Source organism: Pungitius pungitius, chromosome 10, assembly GCF_949316345.1.
Source record: "Pungitius pungitius chromosome 10, fPunPun2.1, whole genome shotgun sequence".
Lineage (NCBI taxonomy): Eukaryota > Metazoa > Chordata > Actinopteri > Perciformes > Gasterosteidae > Pungitius > Pungitius pungitius.
The window spans coordinates 463,832-483,457 of record NC_084909.1 but is presented as its reverse complement, the minus strand read 5'-3'; the positions used below and the strand labels follow the sequence as shown (position 1 = coordinate 483,457).

General features: G+C 43.6%; 1 protein-coding gene across 11 annotated transcripts in view; it reads right to left on the bottom strand.

Annotated features, from left to right (window-relative positions):
* The window catches only part of stxbp5l (syntaxin binding protein 5L), a 78,123-nt gene that overhangs the window by 44,968 nt on the left and 13,529 nt on the right, over positions 1-19,626 (bottom strand). For all 11 annotated transcript variants that reach the window (XM_037487717.2, XM_037487718.2, XM_037487721.2 and 8 more), the window contains exon 3: positions 1,099-1,180. In XM_037487717.2, the coding sequence (XP_037343614.2) occupies positions 1,099-1,180 (82 nt within the window). The remainder of the gene's footprint in view (positions 1-1,098; positions 1,181-19,626) is intronic.

Genomic DNA, 19,626 nt, shown 5'->3' with positions numbered 1-19,626 from the left:
CACACACACACACACACACACCCCTGTTCGTCATCCACCTCCATTTACCTCATACACATCACGAGTGAGCCAATGAGCAATGCAGAAGTGGGCTGAAAGAGCCAGTGGGCTTGAAAAGGAATAGAGTGGGAAGAGGAAAAAAAAACAAAAAAAACTGAGAGAGGCAGGAAGGAAACGTAGATTTGGTCAGAACGAAGGTGAAGAAGAAAGAGACCCAACGAGAGACCGCTTTGTGCTACCTTCTTTGTGACAAATACACCTTCAGTGTTTTGTTCTCAAACAGAAGATGGCAGTGAGAAAGCTGCTGTTAAAGAGCTGAAGAGTGAGATGCGTCAACCCACACAGAACCGGTCCGTCAGGAGACAAACGAGGACGGAGGAAAAACAGTTTTAAAGGCACAGAGGAAAACTTATCCTGAAAGTCATGATCCTGAAAGATGCTTCAAGTTCAAATGTTTTTAAATGTTTTTTAACTCCAGCAGCCGCCTGGTTTGTTACACACAAATACCTGAGAGGCCATGATTGGGTTGTGGTTTGTAAAGAGCAGGAGTTTCTTTCCGTTTTGACAGTCTGCACTACTACATAGAAAGTTGAATGTTAAATATAAATTCAATTTCAGTTTCTCAAGCTTTTAAGCATTGAAGGCAAAGCTTCTTATGAATTGAGATTAAATCCATTTAAAATCATTCAAGTTAAAATAAACCCACCAAGAGTAACATCTTTCTAATCCCGAGACCTGGTATACTGCTACTGATATATGACCTGATTGATCACTAACCATTCTGGATGTACTGGAAATGTATCCAATCCTTTTTATAACCAAACTCATTTAAACTCATATCATAATGTGGTGTTACTATCATGAAACGCCACTAATCCTTAATCAGGTATTTGAACTCCACTGTCAACGAGAAACGGTAAAACAAAAGCCACAAAAAAAAAGTCCTACTATTGAACTGGATGACGTCGTGCCTTCCAACGCGCTGCTGAAATGAAGACGCCTCCAGAGGAAGACTGTGAGACGACATCTTCAGTGTGACAAAAGCAGCCTTAAACCCCGCAGATGTACAAGAAGCCTTTGTAAAGGAGTGTGTCTTACCTCGTTGATGAGGAACTGTAGCTGGAGAACTGCTGCCCCGCTCTCATGCTGACAGTAGCAGTCCACGCCGGGTCGTCCCAGTCTGATGACATCACAAAGTCAAGGAAAACGTGCAGAGGGAGACTTAACGCTAAACACAGTGGTGCGCGATGAAGTATAAAGTGACTTCACTTTGTTTTTTTTCCCTCTTCCCACTCTATTCCTTCATCAAGATGTTTAGGTCCTTTGAGAATGCTCCTGATCCAAAATAAAACCATTCGCTATTTTGGATCGCTGACATGAAGCATCTGGACTATAAAGAATCTCCATATCACTCACACTGCACACATCTGCACACATAAACACGGATAGATGGCAATTTTAAAAGTCTGCAACTTTATTTTTGCACTCAACGGGAAAACTTAACACTGTACCAATGCTAAAGAAGAGATTATTTACTGAATGTGGCTCTATTAGATCAAATGTACGGCTACCAGAGGAAGTAAAATCCTCAAGCACATCTCTCCAAGCAGGTGGAAATCAGCAGATAGGAGCCAGATATTTAACATGTAAAGAATTCAGAATGTTCCCCAGATGGCTCCAGGTAGAGCATGAACTTTAAAGCAGGTAATTAGCAAATGTTACCTGTGTCACTTGTCCTGTGTTCTATTCCACAATCAGGGCAGAGGCGCTTTGGCAACAGCGTTTTTGTGTCACATGATCGAGTGCACGCACACTGGTCCAGTACAGTATTCAGCAGGCAGCCACGTTGCCCTCCCTTGTCCCTCCAGGGATTTCTGTCCCCCTCAATTAGCATCAACGCTAACCTACAAACAGATCAGGGAGGGCAAGGGGACTGTGTAGCATTTATGAGCCACTAACACATATTTCAGTTCAGTCTCGTACAAACAGTGCAAACAAAAGGCAAGGCGTCGCGTAATTGTATCCAATTAGAAATTGTGTGAAATTATGAGATATTGATCTTTAGAGGTCAGAGTTACAATTGTCCATCAGAGCAATATTAGTTTATCCCAGTTGGTCATTTTGCTTTCCAGGCATTGAGGTAATATTATTTCCGAGAGGCAAAAAAAAAGAAGACGGTTATTTGTTCCATATCTGTAAAGGTCATATTGTAATTTTAATAACCGCACAGCACTTGGATTCCACACAAACAACAGCAGCTGTGTTAAAACCTGTTTTATTCCAGTCTACTGCAGACGTGATAGAGAACTCAGTCACAGGCTGGCAGCAGCTTGATAGTATGTAGGGGGGGAACGTCCTGCTAGGCCGGATTCTGGTATCTAGTGCGCCGTGATCCGGTGAATCGTTGAACCAGGCCTCAGAGCTCAGGTGCACTGGGGAGGAAAGACTTAGAAAGAGCTGAGGGGCCCGAGGCAAAAGTTCAATTTTTGATCTTTTATTATTTTATTATCTTTTAAAAAAACTTTTATTTCTCTGAGGACTTTTTCTGGGTACTTTGTACGAAATGCAATGTAATGCATGCAATGTAAATACATGGATAGCTAATGCTGGATATGGTTGTAGATTACAATGTGGTGCTTAAAAAACAATTACTGTTATCTTTAAGTCTTTTTGAAAGTATAAAGGTCTGTTTGGGGACATCATGTATACTTTATAATACAGTAAAGTAATATGTACTGGAAAATATATGTTTATATTAGGGCCGGGACTTTAGCGCGTTAATTACGATTCATTAATTACAATGTGAATTAAGATTAATTAATTACACAAAAAATAACACATTAAACATTTTTTACGCATTTTTACACTTATCTTTTGCACCGCGGAACGTTTCTCACTGGATGAGTTTCGGAGGACCGATTATAATGGAGCACCAACTAGCGTCCATGACTTCAGACAACAACAAACCACAGTGAACATGAACGAAGAAGCTGACGAGACCGTGTCGGGTGGCCCCGTGAATGGGAAATCTTCTTATAATAAACACACGGATGGAAGCGTCGATAAGAGCGTGGTTGTGTGCAAGCTGTGCAACAAGGAATTCACATCGAGCCTCAAGTATCACCTCAACGCAACACAACTAGCAGCTAGCGTGGACGTACAAGGACCCACACCCAACCCACACTGCACCAGATGACTGGTTTAAGGACCAGGGTAACTAAGTCCACGTCTGAAAAAATGTTCTGAATGTACTTGAAAGTATTGGTCTACTTAAAAAAACATAGTTTGCAGAAGGTCTACTTACCTATAGGCTACCTGAATTTCTGAAAGTACTATATTTCTAAATATGCTATTTCTACACTTGTCTGCTGGAATTGGTTGAACAAAAATAAAAATCCATGTGAAAAAAATGACTTCTCACTGTTCTCAGGTCAAATATTTGTATGTATAATATATGCGATTAATTTCGATTAATTAATTACAAAGCCTCTAATTAATTAGATTAATATTTTTAATCCCGGCCCTAGTTTATATATATGTCTGAATCTATTATTTTTATGATATTTTTGTAAGGTTGTTTTGCAAGGGCCAAGAGGCCTTATTTAGGGCCCACTGCTACACACTTACAAGTAATACAAGAATCTCGTTTGAAGTTAATATACATCAGAATAGTGTTGGTTAGCCACCATGACACACACACACACGCACACACGTGAACAAATACTCTGCAGATTTACAATTGGTTTGGGAATAAATTAATATTTGGTCTGATCCACCCAACCATTTGAAAAATAAATCTCACCAAAATACTTGATAGTGTTATGGTGATGGGACGCCCATCTGTTGCTGATATTTCAAGCCATGGTGTCTCTATTCATTTTGAGATTAATTATTATGGTTCAAAGAGACATCAAACAGGAATGTTCTAATAGATGTTCCAGCCTGTCCGTCTCTTTTTGTCACACAAATCTAAATCGACTGAGCTCCGAAAAAAATCAAACACGGAACACTGCCGCTTACTTGGAGGCGAGAGGCCTTTTGTCCTCTCACGCTCTCGCTCTCGCCCCACATAACGAAAAAATCGTTTTTGCTGAGCACAAGGAACTGGCCCGTCCACTTAGTCAAGCTGCCTCTGTGCACTCTTTCCCTTGAATGCCCACGCAGTGGGTGACTTCCAGTATGAAAGGCTTGAATAAAAACCAGTCAATATTGAGAATTTGAGTCCTGGCTGTCAGCGTGGGCGCTGCAGACCCTTCGGAAGTCCACGGCCTCAAAGATACGCACGAAAGGGGCAACATTCTTTTGAAAGAGCTTTAAACGTTGAATCCAAACTGTTGCCAGCATCAAAATGTCTGTTGTTGCATTTCTGAATGTTAAAATGTATTTCAAGTTCCACAGTATTCCAGCAGGGTGGTGAGTGTTTCTGCTCAACAAGTCCCAAATGCTAACTGGTTAACAGCCAAATATCACTACATAATACATTGTAATATCTTGCTATGGTCTGATTGTTATTTGCGTTTTCATGGAAGGAAACATACGGGTTGCCTCTGGAAACCAATAATCAGCACATCAGCACTGAGGCCACAGAAACCTACCAAATAAAAATGAAATCTAATTCTCAGAGTCCAGTCAATCGAGAAAGCTGCACGGATGGGTGCGTGGGTCCGTGATTCAAGGGGCTGACTCAAAAGTGAATGGAGGGAGACAGACTCAAATCATCTCTCTGTCAGTCTGGATCCTTCTCCCCCCGACCGGCGTCTTTGTGCACAGCGCATTTAAATTCACGTCACACTGGGGACAGCTTCAAAGCACGAATGGAGCCGTCCAAAAGCACAAAGCTGATGTGAAGGTGAGGTCGTCTGCGTTCATATAGGAGACAAGAACTGCATCGCTGCTAACAGACACTGTTTCTGCATTGAAAGCGACAGACAATAAGTGTCATGAATTGATGTTGTTTGGTCGGCTGATTCAAGCAATCCGGGGCCTTGTTTCCTCAAAATATGTTAAAAGTAAGCGAGCTGCTAAAGCTCCTTAAGATCCAGGTGTGTTGGAATCCGACAGCTGCCCTGTTGTAGATGAACGACCACTCGGCTTAAAAAAAGAATCCAATCAGGACCACGTTTTTATCTGGTAAACACTTCAATGGCGCATGTTTCTGTTGGTTGGGGATGGCGATGGACCCGGAGAACAGTGGAGGAGACGGAGCAGAAGGAGGAGAAACGTATTGCTTCGCTGTGAGGTGGACTGAAAATGGCTCGTGCCTTGATAACTTACATTGACATTTAAGCCAACTTGCATCGGTGAGGAAAGGGCAATGAGCTACTTTTAGATGTCTCTCCTCTACGTGGTGTTTGATGAGCAAACAGCCAGACAAAGAGCTTCTGGTCGGGCGTGAAGATAAAGCAAGGAAAGAATTGGACTCCATGTTACACTAAAGCTCTTTGTTTATCTGCAACTACTCTTTGTTCTCTGCTCCAATGCCTCGGTATTCTTGTACGTACTTTCTCTTGAAATATTCTTCCTCTATCTTCTGAAGCCTTTGAACTTGTTTGACTGCAACATTACGCCGAGCTCCTTTTGGCACGCTTGTCTTTCCAGTCATGTACGACGGCTCGGTCAAAACACAAAAAAAAAACCTTTCCCAGTTGGTCTGGATTATATTTACACTCAGTGCTAAAAACACTAGGTGTCGTCCCGTTGTGAGCAGGCATGTATGCATCACATCCATCCTCTGCAGTTCACTCAATGAGGAGCAGTAAATCTAGATTTTTTTGCATGCATACAGGTCAATGTTTTGCATCACCACTGACCGCTGGTGTTTTAACACGTCATTTAATTTGAACGTGCAGTAAACGCCATGCTGTGAACGCTACACTCTCTTTCATCGATGCAATGTGAAACACTATTTGCTGCAGGGGTATTGAACTCAAATTCAGAGAGGTCCATGTCGAGATCATTTCCTCAAGCAAAGGCCCGAGACATCTCAATGCTGTCTGAGGTGCAGAAACAAGCCACACCTCAAGCATATTAATAAAAACACTGATAAAGTGAAGTAAAATAAAGAGCAATAACCCATAAACATCTCCTTTTACCATTTAATTAACCAACTGAATCTGATTAAATGTGTGAACAACATAGCAGTGACATCGTACGGATTAAAAATAACTAATTAGACCAGGCCGTTTGGAAAGTGCTGACTCGTCCTAAAAAAGGTAATCAAGAGACACGATGCAAATGGAAAAGGACGCTCCGTCGCTGCGGCCGAAGCGCGTTTCCAGTGGCGTGTAATCCGCCGTGTTTCCTTTCAATCTGAGGCCACTGAATCACAGACTGTGACGGACGCGTCTGCATCTCCATCCTGCTCCGCCACCCACCATCAGCGTGCACGTTCTAAGTGGATGATTTACAATAAGGAAATTAGCTATATATATATATATGTGTGTATATATATCGGAAGATAAAAGGTGATAAATCACGATTCCTTATGGAATTAACACCTTGATTAGTGTGATAACGCACAGAGCATGTAGCATGTCGATGAACGTTTCCCGTGTCAGAGGTCAAGAGTCTCTTCAGGGAGGAGTCTGAACCTGAAGCAATAACTCAGCGAGACGGAGTGTAATGACTGCACCTCTTAAGGAAACGCTCCTCATCCACAGCAGCACCAGCTCTCTCCACACACAACAATTAACACAGGACACACAAACTAATCCTCTAAAACTATTAAATTACATCACAGGTTTTTTATTATACCATTTGTAAATTAGATTAGCCTTTTCAATGTTTTGATTGAATCCCAGTTTCTCTCAGACTACGGTCTAATCTCTGTATTTATAAGGAGCGTATTATTAGAGGGTCTCACTTACTCATCATTATCAAGGGAATAAGACACGAGCCATTTAAATGTGGCTGGAGTCTGTGAATTTAGAAACGAAAGGCTGTTAAAGGCTGTTCCATCCACAGCTTTCTGCTGTCTGCATGTCGGAGAGAGAGAGAGACTCTTGGAGGCTGGAGACCCTTTGAACGTAGACTCCTGCAGGAGGAGCGTGCAACGTGTAGCCGTTTGACGCCCGAGTCACAATTACAAGCACACAAGTTGAGCTGTAAGTGCAGTTTTTTCATGTCCGCCTGTGGGCCACGTTGTTGTCACAGCTCGGCCCAGACGTTGGTTTCCTGTCCCCCAGGTGGAAGCCGTACACCCGAACGAAGCAGAATACAAAAGCACCCATTTGAAATGATTACGGATATTGTGTTTTTCTATAAAGGTGTTAGAAAAGTGCTGCCATTTACAAAATCATGCAATTCCACAAAAGTAAACCATAGTTTGTCTTAATCTGACTGACCTTCTGTCCACTCTCCTTTTCTCTGGCTCCCCAATCCACAGCCTCCCTTTCATCCAGTATGAATCACAATTACTCTTGACTCATCCATTACGCTTTTCCTCTCCATCTCTCTGCATATGTGTGTGTGTGTGTGTGTGTGTGTGATGTGGGTGTATAATAACTGTTTTGTGTGCTTTTAATAATGCTGGTGGAGCAGTGGGGGCACAGCTGGGCATTTTAGATCAGAGTATAAACATCTCACAGCAGAGTAGATCCATAACCAGGTGTGTGTATGTCTTTGTGTGTCTGTGTGCATTTGTGCGGCTGGCTGGTTTTGCGGAGAAAAATAAAACAAAAACTCTGCTCCCAGACACTATTTGTGTGTCTAAACAGGACAAACAAATGCCTTTTTTCTCTTGTTCTCAGCCGTACACTCACACATATACTCATGCATCTGTCTCCCTCAGGCTCTCGTCATATGAATACACGTGCATACATGTGCAAGCAGTTGACTGTTTCACATCACTGATATTAAAATGCTAGATGCCCCCCCCCGTCCCCTCTTCCATTAACATCAACGCTATCTCTCCCTGTCTCATTTAAAAAAACGCCCCATTACTGGGGTCATTATTTCTATCATGACCTCCTATTAAGCTCTTCTGGACTAAATTGTTGAATCTTTGTGCTGAATATTAATGTTTCAAAAGAAATTGTTAGAAAATTGCATTTCACTGACCACTTAACCATCTCTAACAAGATATTATTGATTCTATCAACATTTTTCGATGCCGTGTAACCGAACGTAATGCAAAAATAAGTGAAGAAATAAAGGAATACATTTATTTTTTACAACAGAATCCAGTTCACTCAAAACGTTTTCACTTCTAGAAATATATATGAACAAAAGTAGCAGGCGTGAACACAATGTACACCCCCCCCCCGCGCACTGCTGTGTACTGCAGTGACAGCGCGGTGATGAAATGAAATGGTGCGGTGTTGCAAGGTCAATTGCCAAGAACGGCTATTGTGGGTAAGCAGTTACACACATGCACACGCACACCCAGGCTGCACACAGCTTCTACACTCCTGGCTGCATCTTATCAAGCAGCTCAGTGAGTAATTAACCTGCAGATAACCTGCTTTGAGGCAATAAAAAGGTGGCAACATGTGTGTATGGAGACTATTACAGGTGGAAGAAAATGACTGCAAATGCACCAGCAAGGAAGGGATGGAGTCCTAAAAATGGTAAAGATTGTCCCCAAAATAACTGTAAAATGTGCTAATGCATGCTTATATGGCGGACAGTAGGATAATTAATGTGAAATTTGAATGTTTATCAGCCGAACGTCTGGTTAATGCAATTCTCTTTCTCTGTTACTTTTTTATTATTCTCCTTTAGGCAGTTTGCTTTATAATCGTGATTTACTTTCCACTCAGTGCTCATGTGGCTTTGTTAATTTAGCCATGACTCACCCACCATGTGACATCCAAGCGAATACCTGGCAATAACATATTTAAATACTGAACAAATTGCCTCCTATGTATTTATTATATTTTCATATAATTTCCTCTCCCGTAGAATGTAGGGTCGTAAAGGGGGGGCTGCTGTGGCCAAGCCTGAAAGGGTCCACACACACACACACACACACACACACCTCAGATGCAGCTGCCAGGAGACACCCAGGACTTTCAGTCCCTGTGGATAAGGTGCATTTGACAACAGGAGCTATTGATTCAGCTGCCTGGAGGCTTTTTATAGAAGCATCACGATGACCCGGAGCCTCTTCGCCTGCCCTACTGTCTCCCCACATTGAGAGGTGGAGGAGAAAAGGCAGAGAGAGAAAGGGAAGATAATGAGGCAGATAATAAACATAATTAAATGAAGGGGAATGGGGAGGAAGACAGAGAAGGGATGGAGGGGAGCGGGAAGGTGAGATGTCTCAGACGAGGAAAACAAAATGGAGGGTGAAAGAAGGTGAATTCAAAAGCATCGGAGAGGGAGATGTGTTTAGAGAAAATGATGGACCCTGATTGTCTGTCTACACAGGCGGTTTAACGGTTGAGTGAAGGGGAGAATTAGAGGCGTTAATGCCACTTCATTTCATCCAATATTTTCCTACCAACCGAGTCCTTGAGGCTAATTATTAAGCAGGATATTGTAGCAGAAACTGGGGGACATATTGTTTAAAATATGTGATTAACGTCTGAAAAATGTCCCTTCTAATTAAGACAGCCATTACTCGACTAGTCGACTAGAGAGAGTTCTAAACTTCCATTTAAAGATCAGCCACATCTGTCTTTGGGAACAAAGCCGTGTCACACTGAATGACGTGTTGTAATGGCGAGTCGGCCCGATTACAGGCCTACGAGAATGTATCTCAGCACATCTGTGTGTGTGTGTGTGTGTGTGTGTGTTTCCAACAATTCCCCCTCTTGGCTGAGGCTTAACCTGAAAGATGCCTGTGATCCATCCACAGCCGTTTTTATCACTCAATAAGAAGTCTGCAGGAGCCCGAAAGCCGCTGCCACGGTGAGCCGTGAAAAGCTCTGACAGAAATAAGGCAGAACAATAAAAAGAAGCAGGACCTCTTTGCTCTGTCTGATGAAGGCCTCTGTGCTGCACGCGCATGTCTTGTAGAAACACTAAGTGGGTGTTTAACTATGTGAGCAAAGAAAAAAGAGGCTTATGGGGATATCATTGGTTTAGGTCACTTGACCTTTGCCCCGCAATCCGATTAAAAAAGAAACTGATGGAAAGGATATTATTCCGTAGTAGGAGGGTTCACTCATCTGTATCCCCAAAAACCCAAAAAGTGTTTTTATTTTGGCCTTTTCCTCATTTCTGCTTCCATCAACACGGTCCAAAAGCTTCTTCCCAACCTGCAGAGAAATATGGGATTCTACCCCTTCCACCCCCCCGAGACAAAATGTCAAAACTTTGATGACCATAATGGGCTCTGCAGGTGTATTTGTCCATGCCCCCCCCCCCCCACCATTCAGTCTGCATATCGATCCTCTCTTTAGCCGCCGAAACTCCTGTCGCGTATTTTAAAATGTTGTTACTGTGAATAAAAATAACAAATTTACAAATTACAAATTTTTCACTGAAAATACTAAAAAAAGCGATAATAAAAAAAAAGGCAGAGAAGAAAATGCTAAAGGTCCGTCCAGCTTAACTGAGCTCAGCGGTTGTATTGTTATTTTTTCTTTAATACATTATGGTTTAGGGCGTGAATATGTTATGATTGACATGAAGACGCATTGAAATCAGCCGACCCGATGTCTAGAGGACACGCCGCTCCGCCCCGGCGAGGCGGAACGTCGTGTCGAATGTTGAATGATGCCGATAATCGACATTCTGGGTGCGAGGGTTCAAGCACGCGCCGTGAGCCGCAACCATTGACACATCATCTAAGGAAAAAGGCCTCAAGTTGTGAAGTTAAGTGCTCTGAGGTCCTCAACGGGGGCTTTAAGAGTCAAATGTGAAACACTGAGTGCAGGGAAACGCAGCAGGCATCAGGCACATCCGAAATGTGCGCGATTGTCTCGTTGAGTACATGCATTACTGACACATGAACACATGAAGAGGTCACGTACAAACACACGACTGACACACAGGCCGTCATTAAGAAACGTGTGCTTTTGGTTTTGCATTCGACTGAAAACATGAAGCATAAACCTCTAAAACCTTGTCAGTGTTACACGTTTTTCACAAAGCGCACGACGAGGCAATCTGTGCCAGGGATTTACTGTACACGTTTGCGATAGTGACACGTTGTTACGTGCTAAGTCGCTGGTGCCCAACACTGCGGTCCTCCCACGGACAAACAACATGTCTAACAAGGTTATATTTTGCCATCCTGCTGCTCTGGGGTCTGCAGTGTGAAGTGGATGTTTAGGGTTGATTCCGTCCATCTTTACGCAGCGGACTGGGATCATCCAACCAGTCACCAAGGCATTCCACCAGTTGAGATCCACCTTCAAAACGTGATGCCCTACTTTCTACATCGCCCCCCCCCCCGGTCCCCCATTCTCCATCTGCCTCTTTCTCCTTCAGGAACCTTTTTTTTCTTCTTAAACGTAAACTGTATAGTTGACAAATAGTGACTCCCAATGTGGGAGGATAAATCAGCCCAACTTTGCAACGCTGCCAAGATCCCTCCTTCCGTCCTCTTTCTCCTCCTCCTCCCTCTCGCAGGCATCTCTGCAATCTGCCTCGTGCACGTGCACGTGCACATGCACACCTACACCCATCGCTCGCTCACGCTCGCAGGCGTGCATCCTTTTTAGAGTCTAAAACACCCCCCCGACCCTCGCTCTCACGCCTTTTCTCTCACTCGCAAGCGCACTGAAGTGTGCGCGCGTGTGTGTGTGTGTGTGTGCGTGCGTGCGTGCGTGTGTGTGTGTGTGTGTGCCTTCATGCCACAGTATATCTATGAAGCTGCAGGCCGAGTGCTGCTGGATCGACGCATTACTCATTCATCCCAGAAACTACAAATGTTAAGAACGAGCAGGTCCAAATATCAAATAAAAAATGGGAGCAAATGGGGGGGGGGGGGGGGGGGGGATAAGGATAGGAGTAGTGATATGAAAGCATAAAAGGCCATTTAAAAAAAAGAAAAGGAAGGGATGGGGAAGAGGAAATGGAGGATAAGAAGATGACGTTGATGATGGATGATGATGTTTTACACAGTAACTGTGATGAATATCAGCAAAGATAAGTTTAGTGAAACTATGGGGACCCTGTGACTCCCCAAGTCCTAAAACCGGACGTGTATAGAAACTGGATTTCATTCAAATCAATTGCACAAAAGTAAAAATAAAAAATTGATCGACTTACCAGGAAGAAAAGAGCTAATAAGTAGCATGGATACAAGCCAATCCTCATGTAAATAAGACAAACATTCAAGGATAATGAATGGAATGTAAAAAGCAGGAGGCATTTTCTGTCTCCTGAAGTTAATCAATATGTTGCAGCACACGTGTGTCTGCGTGTGTGTAATTGTGTGCCATGGACACACACAATTATAACCTCCAATCTAATCAGGCAACAGCAACAGCAAGCCTACAGAAATTTCCATTTAGACGCAATTCAATTCCATGTAACCACCGTTCATCTGCTCATCAACGCTCTCCTGCATCCACACCTCGTGTTTTGCTCTCTTCAAGTCCTTCTTTTAGCTTTTTTGTTTCTACATCTCCCACCTTTCACAGCACCGGCCCCCGCAGGATCCTCTTATCGGTCTCTGGAAATTTGGTTCTCCCTGATCTGCCCTTTTTATCATTCCTCTTCATCTTTCCGGGGGGGGGGGGGGGCTGAAGAGCAGATGAAATAGCCCCCTGATTGGTTTGAGCATGAGATGGAGAAGCCGACAGCGCCGTGTCCTCCAAGCGTCTCCGCTCTGCTCTGAGTGGTGACCTCATAAAAAGACGGTTCGTCATGTAGCAGGAAAATCTCCAAGAGGCAGCATGAATATTACATTTTGGATTTTTTATATTCAATCAAACGCCAGCTGTTTTCCAGCCGTGGTTATCGGGTGTCGGCGTGTTGGTGAAGGAGCTGGCGGAGCGGTATCTAGTGGTGTGATATGTGTCTGCTACGGTGGGGGGGTGTGGGCTCACTGGGACACAAACACCTCATTTATGAAATCCACGGGAAATTGGATCAAATCCTTTTCAAATAACTCATGGCTTCATCTGCTAGTTGTACCACAAAGGTCATGATGCTCATTGTGTACAGCTGAAGGAACAAAATGTAATTTATCATCTGACACAAAAAGGTACAACGTGGGTTAAGAGAAACTAGATCACTGAGGGGCTCCGTCCACTTTAAAACTCAACTTGTGTATTTCAGGTTTATGCCATGAGCCAAACACGTCCTTACAACGCGCCGTCTTCATCTTCTCTGATCAGTCCTACACCTCATCAAGGTGTGACAAAGAGGGGGGGGGGGCACCAAAGCAGGAGTCTAGAGGAACACCTGCAGCTCGGTGGCCCACAGTGAGCAGAGGAATCGGATTAAGCAGAGAGGCAGCTCTGGCTACGAGCCCTTTGGCTAATGTCTGTTTCTCTGTTGATGGACAGACTGATACGACGCCGCACCGACTCCAGGACGTCGCCAACCAGGACAATTATTTTATGGTCGTGTCCTTGAAAAATAAACCAAAGGGTCCTCAGCTGTTTTGGCTCATTGAAAACCGTTCATTTTTAGGAAATGAGTGTGTAGCGCAAGGGTTACCATGGTGTGCAACTCAGGCTGGAAGCTTGTCAGATATTGAAGTCTAGAGCACACATTTTGGTTTAGACACTTCAGGCATAACAAACGCAGGTCAGCTTTTATTAGTTCTACTAACCTTAGAAAACGCTTCCTATATAGACTTAAAGAACAAAACCCATCCAGGCACCTTTGTGCCTTTATATAATAGTCTAAAATATTAAGATGAGTATTGGTTGAAAGGTAACACACTATATATATATATATATATATATATATATATATATATATATATATATATATATATATATAGTATATTATATATATTTGAATCCCCGATGAATAACTCATTTAAATCAGAAATGTCACTCAGATTTAACCATTTCTAAAGAAATGCTGTTATTCCAACAACACACACACACACACACACACACACACACACACAGGAGAATACAATGCATGTTGCATCACACAGAGCTTTCCTATTGGATGAAGAAATAGGATTATGATGTCATCATGCAAAATGCAGATAATTTCTGATGAAATGAAGAATGTTAAATATCCAAATCCAGTGCAGCAGACAAGCAGTTATGTAACGTGGTGCCGCTCACACGCTCAGTGTTACAATCCCTTCAAGTTCCTTGGGCTGCTGTAAACGGAGAGGAATTGTTCTGAACCGACCCTCATTACCGCTTCTATCTCTTCTCGACTCTTCAGTTGGGCTGTAATGCAACGCCGAGACTGATCCAACAGTCCATTTCCTCGTGTCCCACGTGACACGACTGGGTGCAGAGATAAGAGCGCTGAACAGCTCGTTGTCTCTCATCCGTCACACAGACCCCCAAAAAAGCACCTCCACTTTTCTCTGTGATCCCCCCCCCCCCCCGCGGTGTCTCTGCATCTGATGGATTGAGTGATGGTTTACGTAATGTGTAAACACGCAGCGACACAAAAAAAACATGCTCTGTGTGCATACAAACACACGAGGAGTAAACATCAAGACGTGCAGAATCACGTAATGCGAGAGGACGTGTAATCTAATCTAATTAAAGACTTTAAGATTACACGAACCATTGCACTGGCAGTGCAGCTAATTGCATTTTGCAGATTTTCTTCGCGGGCCTGTGATTAAAGCAGCACACCCACCGATGGAGTCCGACTCTGCCTCCATTTGTGTTCTTCCCCCTGAAATACAAACGGGGTAAAACGTGAGAGAGAGAGAGAGAAGCAGAGGGGAAACAAAACTGCAGGAAAATAAAAGCAAGGTGAGGATGATTGGAAGCCTCGGTGTGCGAACACGGTCCGGACTGCAAATGGAATACGTCGGGTCATTAGAACTGGGGCAGCTTTAACATCCCATTCTACTGGGGAGGGTGGAATAAAAGAGGTTCATCCAACAGGTGGTTTTCTAACATAGCTGCCTAAAACACGCGTTGCCAAAAGATTGTGTGTTATCAATTTTCTACATTGTTTTGTACAGCGACAGCGTCCAACCCCCCCCGGGTCGATTGACAGGCTGTTGTCAGGAATGGCCCAGATGTTCGTGTGTCGGTCCGACGTGCATAATGGCAGCTTGACGACGTGCCCGACTCCTGTTAGAGGCGCCAATTAGAGACCGCAGCTGGACCCCCGGCCGGGTTGCCTTCATACAAGATGGAGTGAAAATGCCACTTGTGATTTGGGCTGCACAATCCCCCCCCCCCCCCCCCATGTGCTGTCACAAAAAATGGACATTTCAGCTTCTGTGGCTCCATCATTCAATTATCTGTATCTTTCCGTCTTGGTCTCTGTGCTTTCTGTCCACTAGTTTTAACACCTGTTACAGAAGGGTTACACACATGCACGGACATGTGCGCACACAAAAGACTGCAACCGGCCTCTTTGTACATTTCCTTTTCCTTTCAGTACGGTCTGTGAGATGGAGGGCGAATTCTCTGGAAAACATCAGACGACTTTCAATGTTTGTGTGTGTGTGTGTGTGTGTGTGTGTGCGCGCACATGATAGTGTGCACAGCCGCATGAGCCGGAGGGCCGATGAGTAACACATCTCAGAAACACTGTTACTTCACTCAGAAACAAATACTATTTTATTTACACAAGTCAAAGCCAAATGTGCAAGGAAACAGAAGCTGGAGGTCAGGTGTCCACGGGAACGGTTTGTGTTGATGTTTCAACTATTAAATAAAACATCATCTTTTGGTACAGGAGAGGATTTCTTTTACTCCCTGATCCCACAGTACAGTAATCACAATCACTTTCAGGGACCTTTGTGAAGAAAAGGTTCTGAGCCAAACTAGTAGCCGTGATGCCCGTTTTGGAAAACTATGCTTTTGCATTTTTGTAGAAAAATACAACGCTTTACGTTACACACCCCCCCCCATGTTTCCATATGCTGATGCAGCCCGACACGGCACCGTTGTTAATGCTCACTTACACATACCCGCTGCCTTCAGCACACACACACGCACACACACACACACACACACACACACACACACACACACACACACACACACACACACACAGTCGACAGCGACAGCCCGCTCTGACCCATATTTTTCCATACAGCTCAAAGTGCCTTTCAAACAATGAATGATGAGACATTACAAACCTTTTGTGTCAGCCCTGAGTAAAGGAGATTTGAAGTATATTCAGCTAATGACTTGCAAATTCATGTATATACGCCATCAATTGTCTTCGTGGACTGTAGCTACTCTTCCTCCCACTTTGACACGGTATCATTTGGCAGAAGCTAGACGGTGACCATGCACCAGTGGCATTTTCTAGACTATTCTCAGTGCTGCTATTAATAAGCAGCTGACCTTTCATCCGTTGAATACCTCCCGGTTCATAGCAGGGTGGACCAGAAGAAACAAACAGACTGGCAATGTCTAGTCATTGTGAAGGCAAAAAGGATCCAAATAAGTTTTGAAACCATGCTGAGGTAAAATCATAGAGAATAGATATAAGAACTAGAGCAGATAACTCACATTATTAACTTGGTTTGTCCAAATGGTAAATCTAACATCAAACATACCCTCAATCCCTGTAGATGCCGCAGTGAGCCTGGGAAATGTTCTTATTCTTAGATAGACTCCTTTTATTTGAATTCAGCATGATGGGGAGGATTGATACAGTTAGTAGTGTTCTCCACAGTAATTCTAATTTGCATCAGTACAAAAGGCTTCTTGCCCTCCAGCTGCTATTTAATACTTGTGTGGCTAAAGATGAGAGGAATGCAATCAAGCAGCTCTCTAACTACGGAAAGTATTGGCACACATATACGTGGATTCAATCCACTGTCATTATAACTCCCACAAAATCAAACTGTCAGGTTTAGGTTTTTTTCTATCTGCCAGCCATCGGGACTATATCTCTTACTGCGAGCATCTCGATGGTATTTGGTAATCCATTATATGCACTACGTTAGGAGCTCTTTCTGTTGTGTGCGCTGAGATCAGTGCACTTTATCCTCCTGCTTCCAACTATCACCAGCTAACCTGTACGAGATAAGCTATAGGCCATCTCTGCTTTTTGATTATATGTGGAAGCTCTCGTAAAACCAGTGTTAAGAAAGAAGAAACCATGTGAAGCAAAAGTATCAAAACATACTAATTCGTAGAGGACAATAATACTTGTGTCACTTTCCCTTTAATCCAGGGGGCGGAGCCATTCATCCTCATAATGTGCTACGTGGCTAAAGTGCAATTTGAGGTTATGAACAGATTCATTTTGCATCTTTATCCCCTTTCAGAGGAGCAGCACTTTTGCTTCTCACCTTTAGCACCAGAGAACACTGACGTTACTCCAGTTTACAAATAGAGGGCTGCAAATCCTATTAGGTGTAATTCAATCAAAGCCAAATGAGAAGCTCGGAAAGAACTAATGTCCTTTTGTGATTATGTTGGCCTGTGCTCGTAACCATGGCAACGGGTGTGCCAGCTCAAGTTGGGAAATAGAGTTTGTGCAAACAGTGGTGAAACCCTAATTAGAGCATGGCGCGTGTGTGTGTGTGTGTGTGTGTCTCGATCCGGGCAGCGTCTGATTGTAGCCCCTTTCCGTAGAAGCGGCGCTATTTATTGATTGCTAAACATTTGCAGCCGCCTCACACAGTCAACAAAGCCCAGTGGCACAGCGTGATGATGATTAATGTTTAAATGATAACTATCTGATGGCATTGTTTGCCTAACTGCCACCGCACAGCTGTCTGTGATTAATACTGTGACAGTGGCTGCGTGTTTGCTCACACTGACCTCCTCCCCCTGTCCTCTCATGTTCTATTTTTCAAATGAGGTTTAATTGTTAACACGTGGCTGCCGATGAGAGAATTGACCCTCAAACGTAAAGCTGCGGTTTCCCTCCTATGAAGGAGGGACTGTCCACTTATAGCGGAGGAGAAGTCTTGCCTTGAGTCTATTTATATTTACAGTGTTTATTTCACATTCATTGGATTTGAGTCTGGAATTCATGGAATCAATATCAACGGTTTTTAGACATCGTAGCCAGTTCATCAAGTGCATGTTCACTAGCAAAATGATTGCAGTCTAATGCAACATGTTGCCTAGTAATGTCTCAAAAATGATGTTGCTATGATTTACAGATGTGAAGTCACACATTGAAGGTGATTAATAAACACGGTTCCGATATCAATAAAAAGCCTAAGACATTATTTATACCCCTATAGACATCCACTGTTCTCTTTCCCCAGTCCTCTCATCAGATTGACTGTTATGAGAAGTGACTGTCCGTCACACTCTGCCCCGCTCATATCACCTGAACCCTTAAGTGAAAGCAAGTCCTCTGTCACTTCACCGGAGCACACGCCAACAGCGATGAGAAACGAGCACACGTGCAATTTGTGCAAAACATTATTGACAGACGGGTTGAATTCACCCTCAGCAACGAGCAACGTTTAGTCGACACACACAGACACACAGACATGCGCTTCTTTCTTTCTTTTTCATTTGCTCTCAATAAACCAAATCTCAGCATATTTTGGTAATCTCGCCCCAAGCAGGAGGATGGGGCGGGGGGGGGGGGGGGGGTGTCCTAGGAGCCCACTGCAGAGAGCCTCATTGCCAACCCACTGCGCCAACCCCGATGACATCGTCACTATGCAGCACTCACCGGAGCGGGACCAGCCCTGGTGACACTTTGACACGCTGCAGGCATCAACAGTTCTTATGGTGGGTTTAAAGATGATGTGACATGCAGGAAATTACAATCACGCAGAATAGTGTTGGAGTTTGCCAGACAGGGTTATTTTTATGCTTTTAAATGTTAAAAGATTCAAAATTCACACTCGGCGGGCTGTTTCCTATTTGATTTATGTGCGGAGGAATGATCCCGTTTGAAGTCTTGGTAAAGTTGTTCAATGCTTGGTCGCAGTGAGCACATCGCTTGTAACATCCTTTGCGTGCTAAAGTCTTGCTTCTGACAACACCAACACATGTTGAAAATACGTTAAAAACAACAACATGCATTGATTCCTTTATGATCCAATGTTTGGTCCGGTTTACTTTTAAGTGAAAAAGTTGCTTTTCATTCTAACATGGTTTTTACCAATAGTTCTTCCACAGTGTGTGTCGTATTCCTCTGGATCGTGAATTAATCAGTATCAGAACCAATATTTGACCAAGTTGGAACCAACTGATTTCGCCCCGATGGGATGAACTAGTTATTTGTGGATTTACTTCACGAGATCAATCACGTTACCTCAAATGGAACCACAATCAAGAACATTGACAGGTTATTGACTAAACGCTTTTCTGACGAAATGGACCGAAGACAAATCAATCACTCGTATGCTGACAGGGACACAAACGTATCTGCAGCCAGAGCTCTGAGGGACAGGAGCACGTCGACACACCCGCAGCGAGCCAACACGACGGCACTGATGTCGCTGGAATGTTTAACACGGAGCCCCAGAGGAGATTTTCTCAACAGGAACGTGAAGGCTCATTTCTGACAAACAATCCCATCTGACAGAAGACCGGTTCCGTTCATGGTACTGGGTCAGATGCAGCTGGTAAATTGAGGAGAAAAAGACGAGCGAGCTTGAAATTGCCTGTTTTGCAAGCTGCTCGAGAG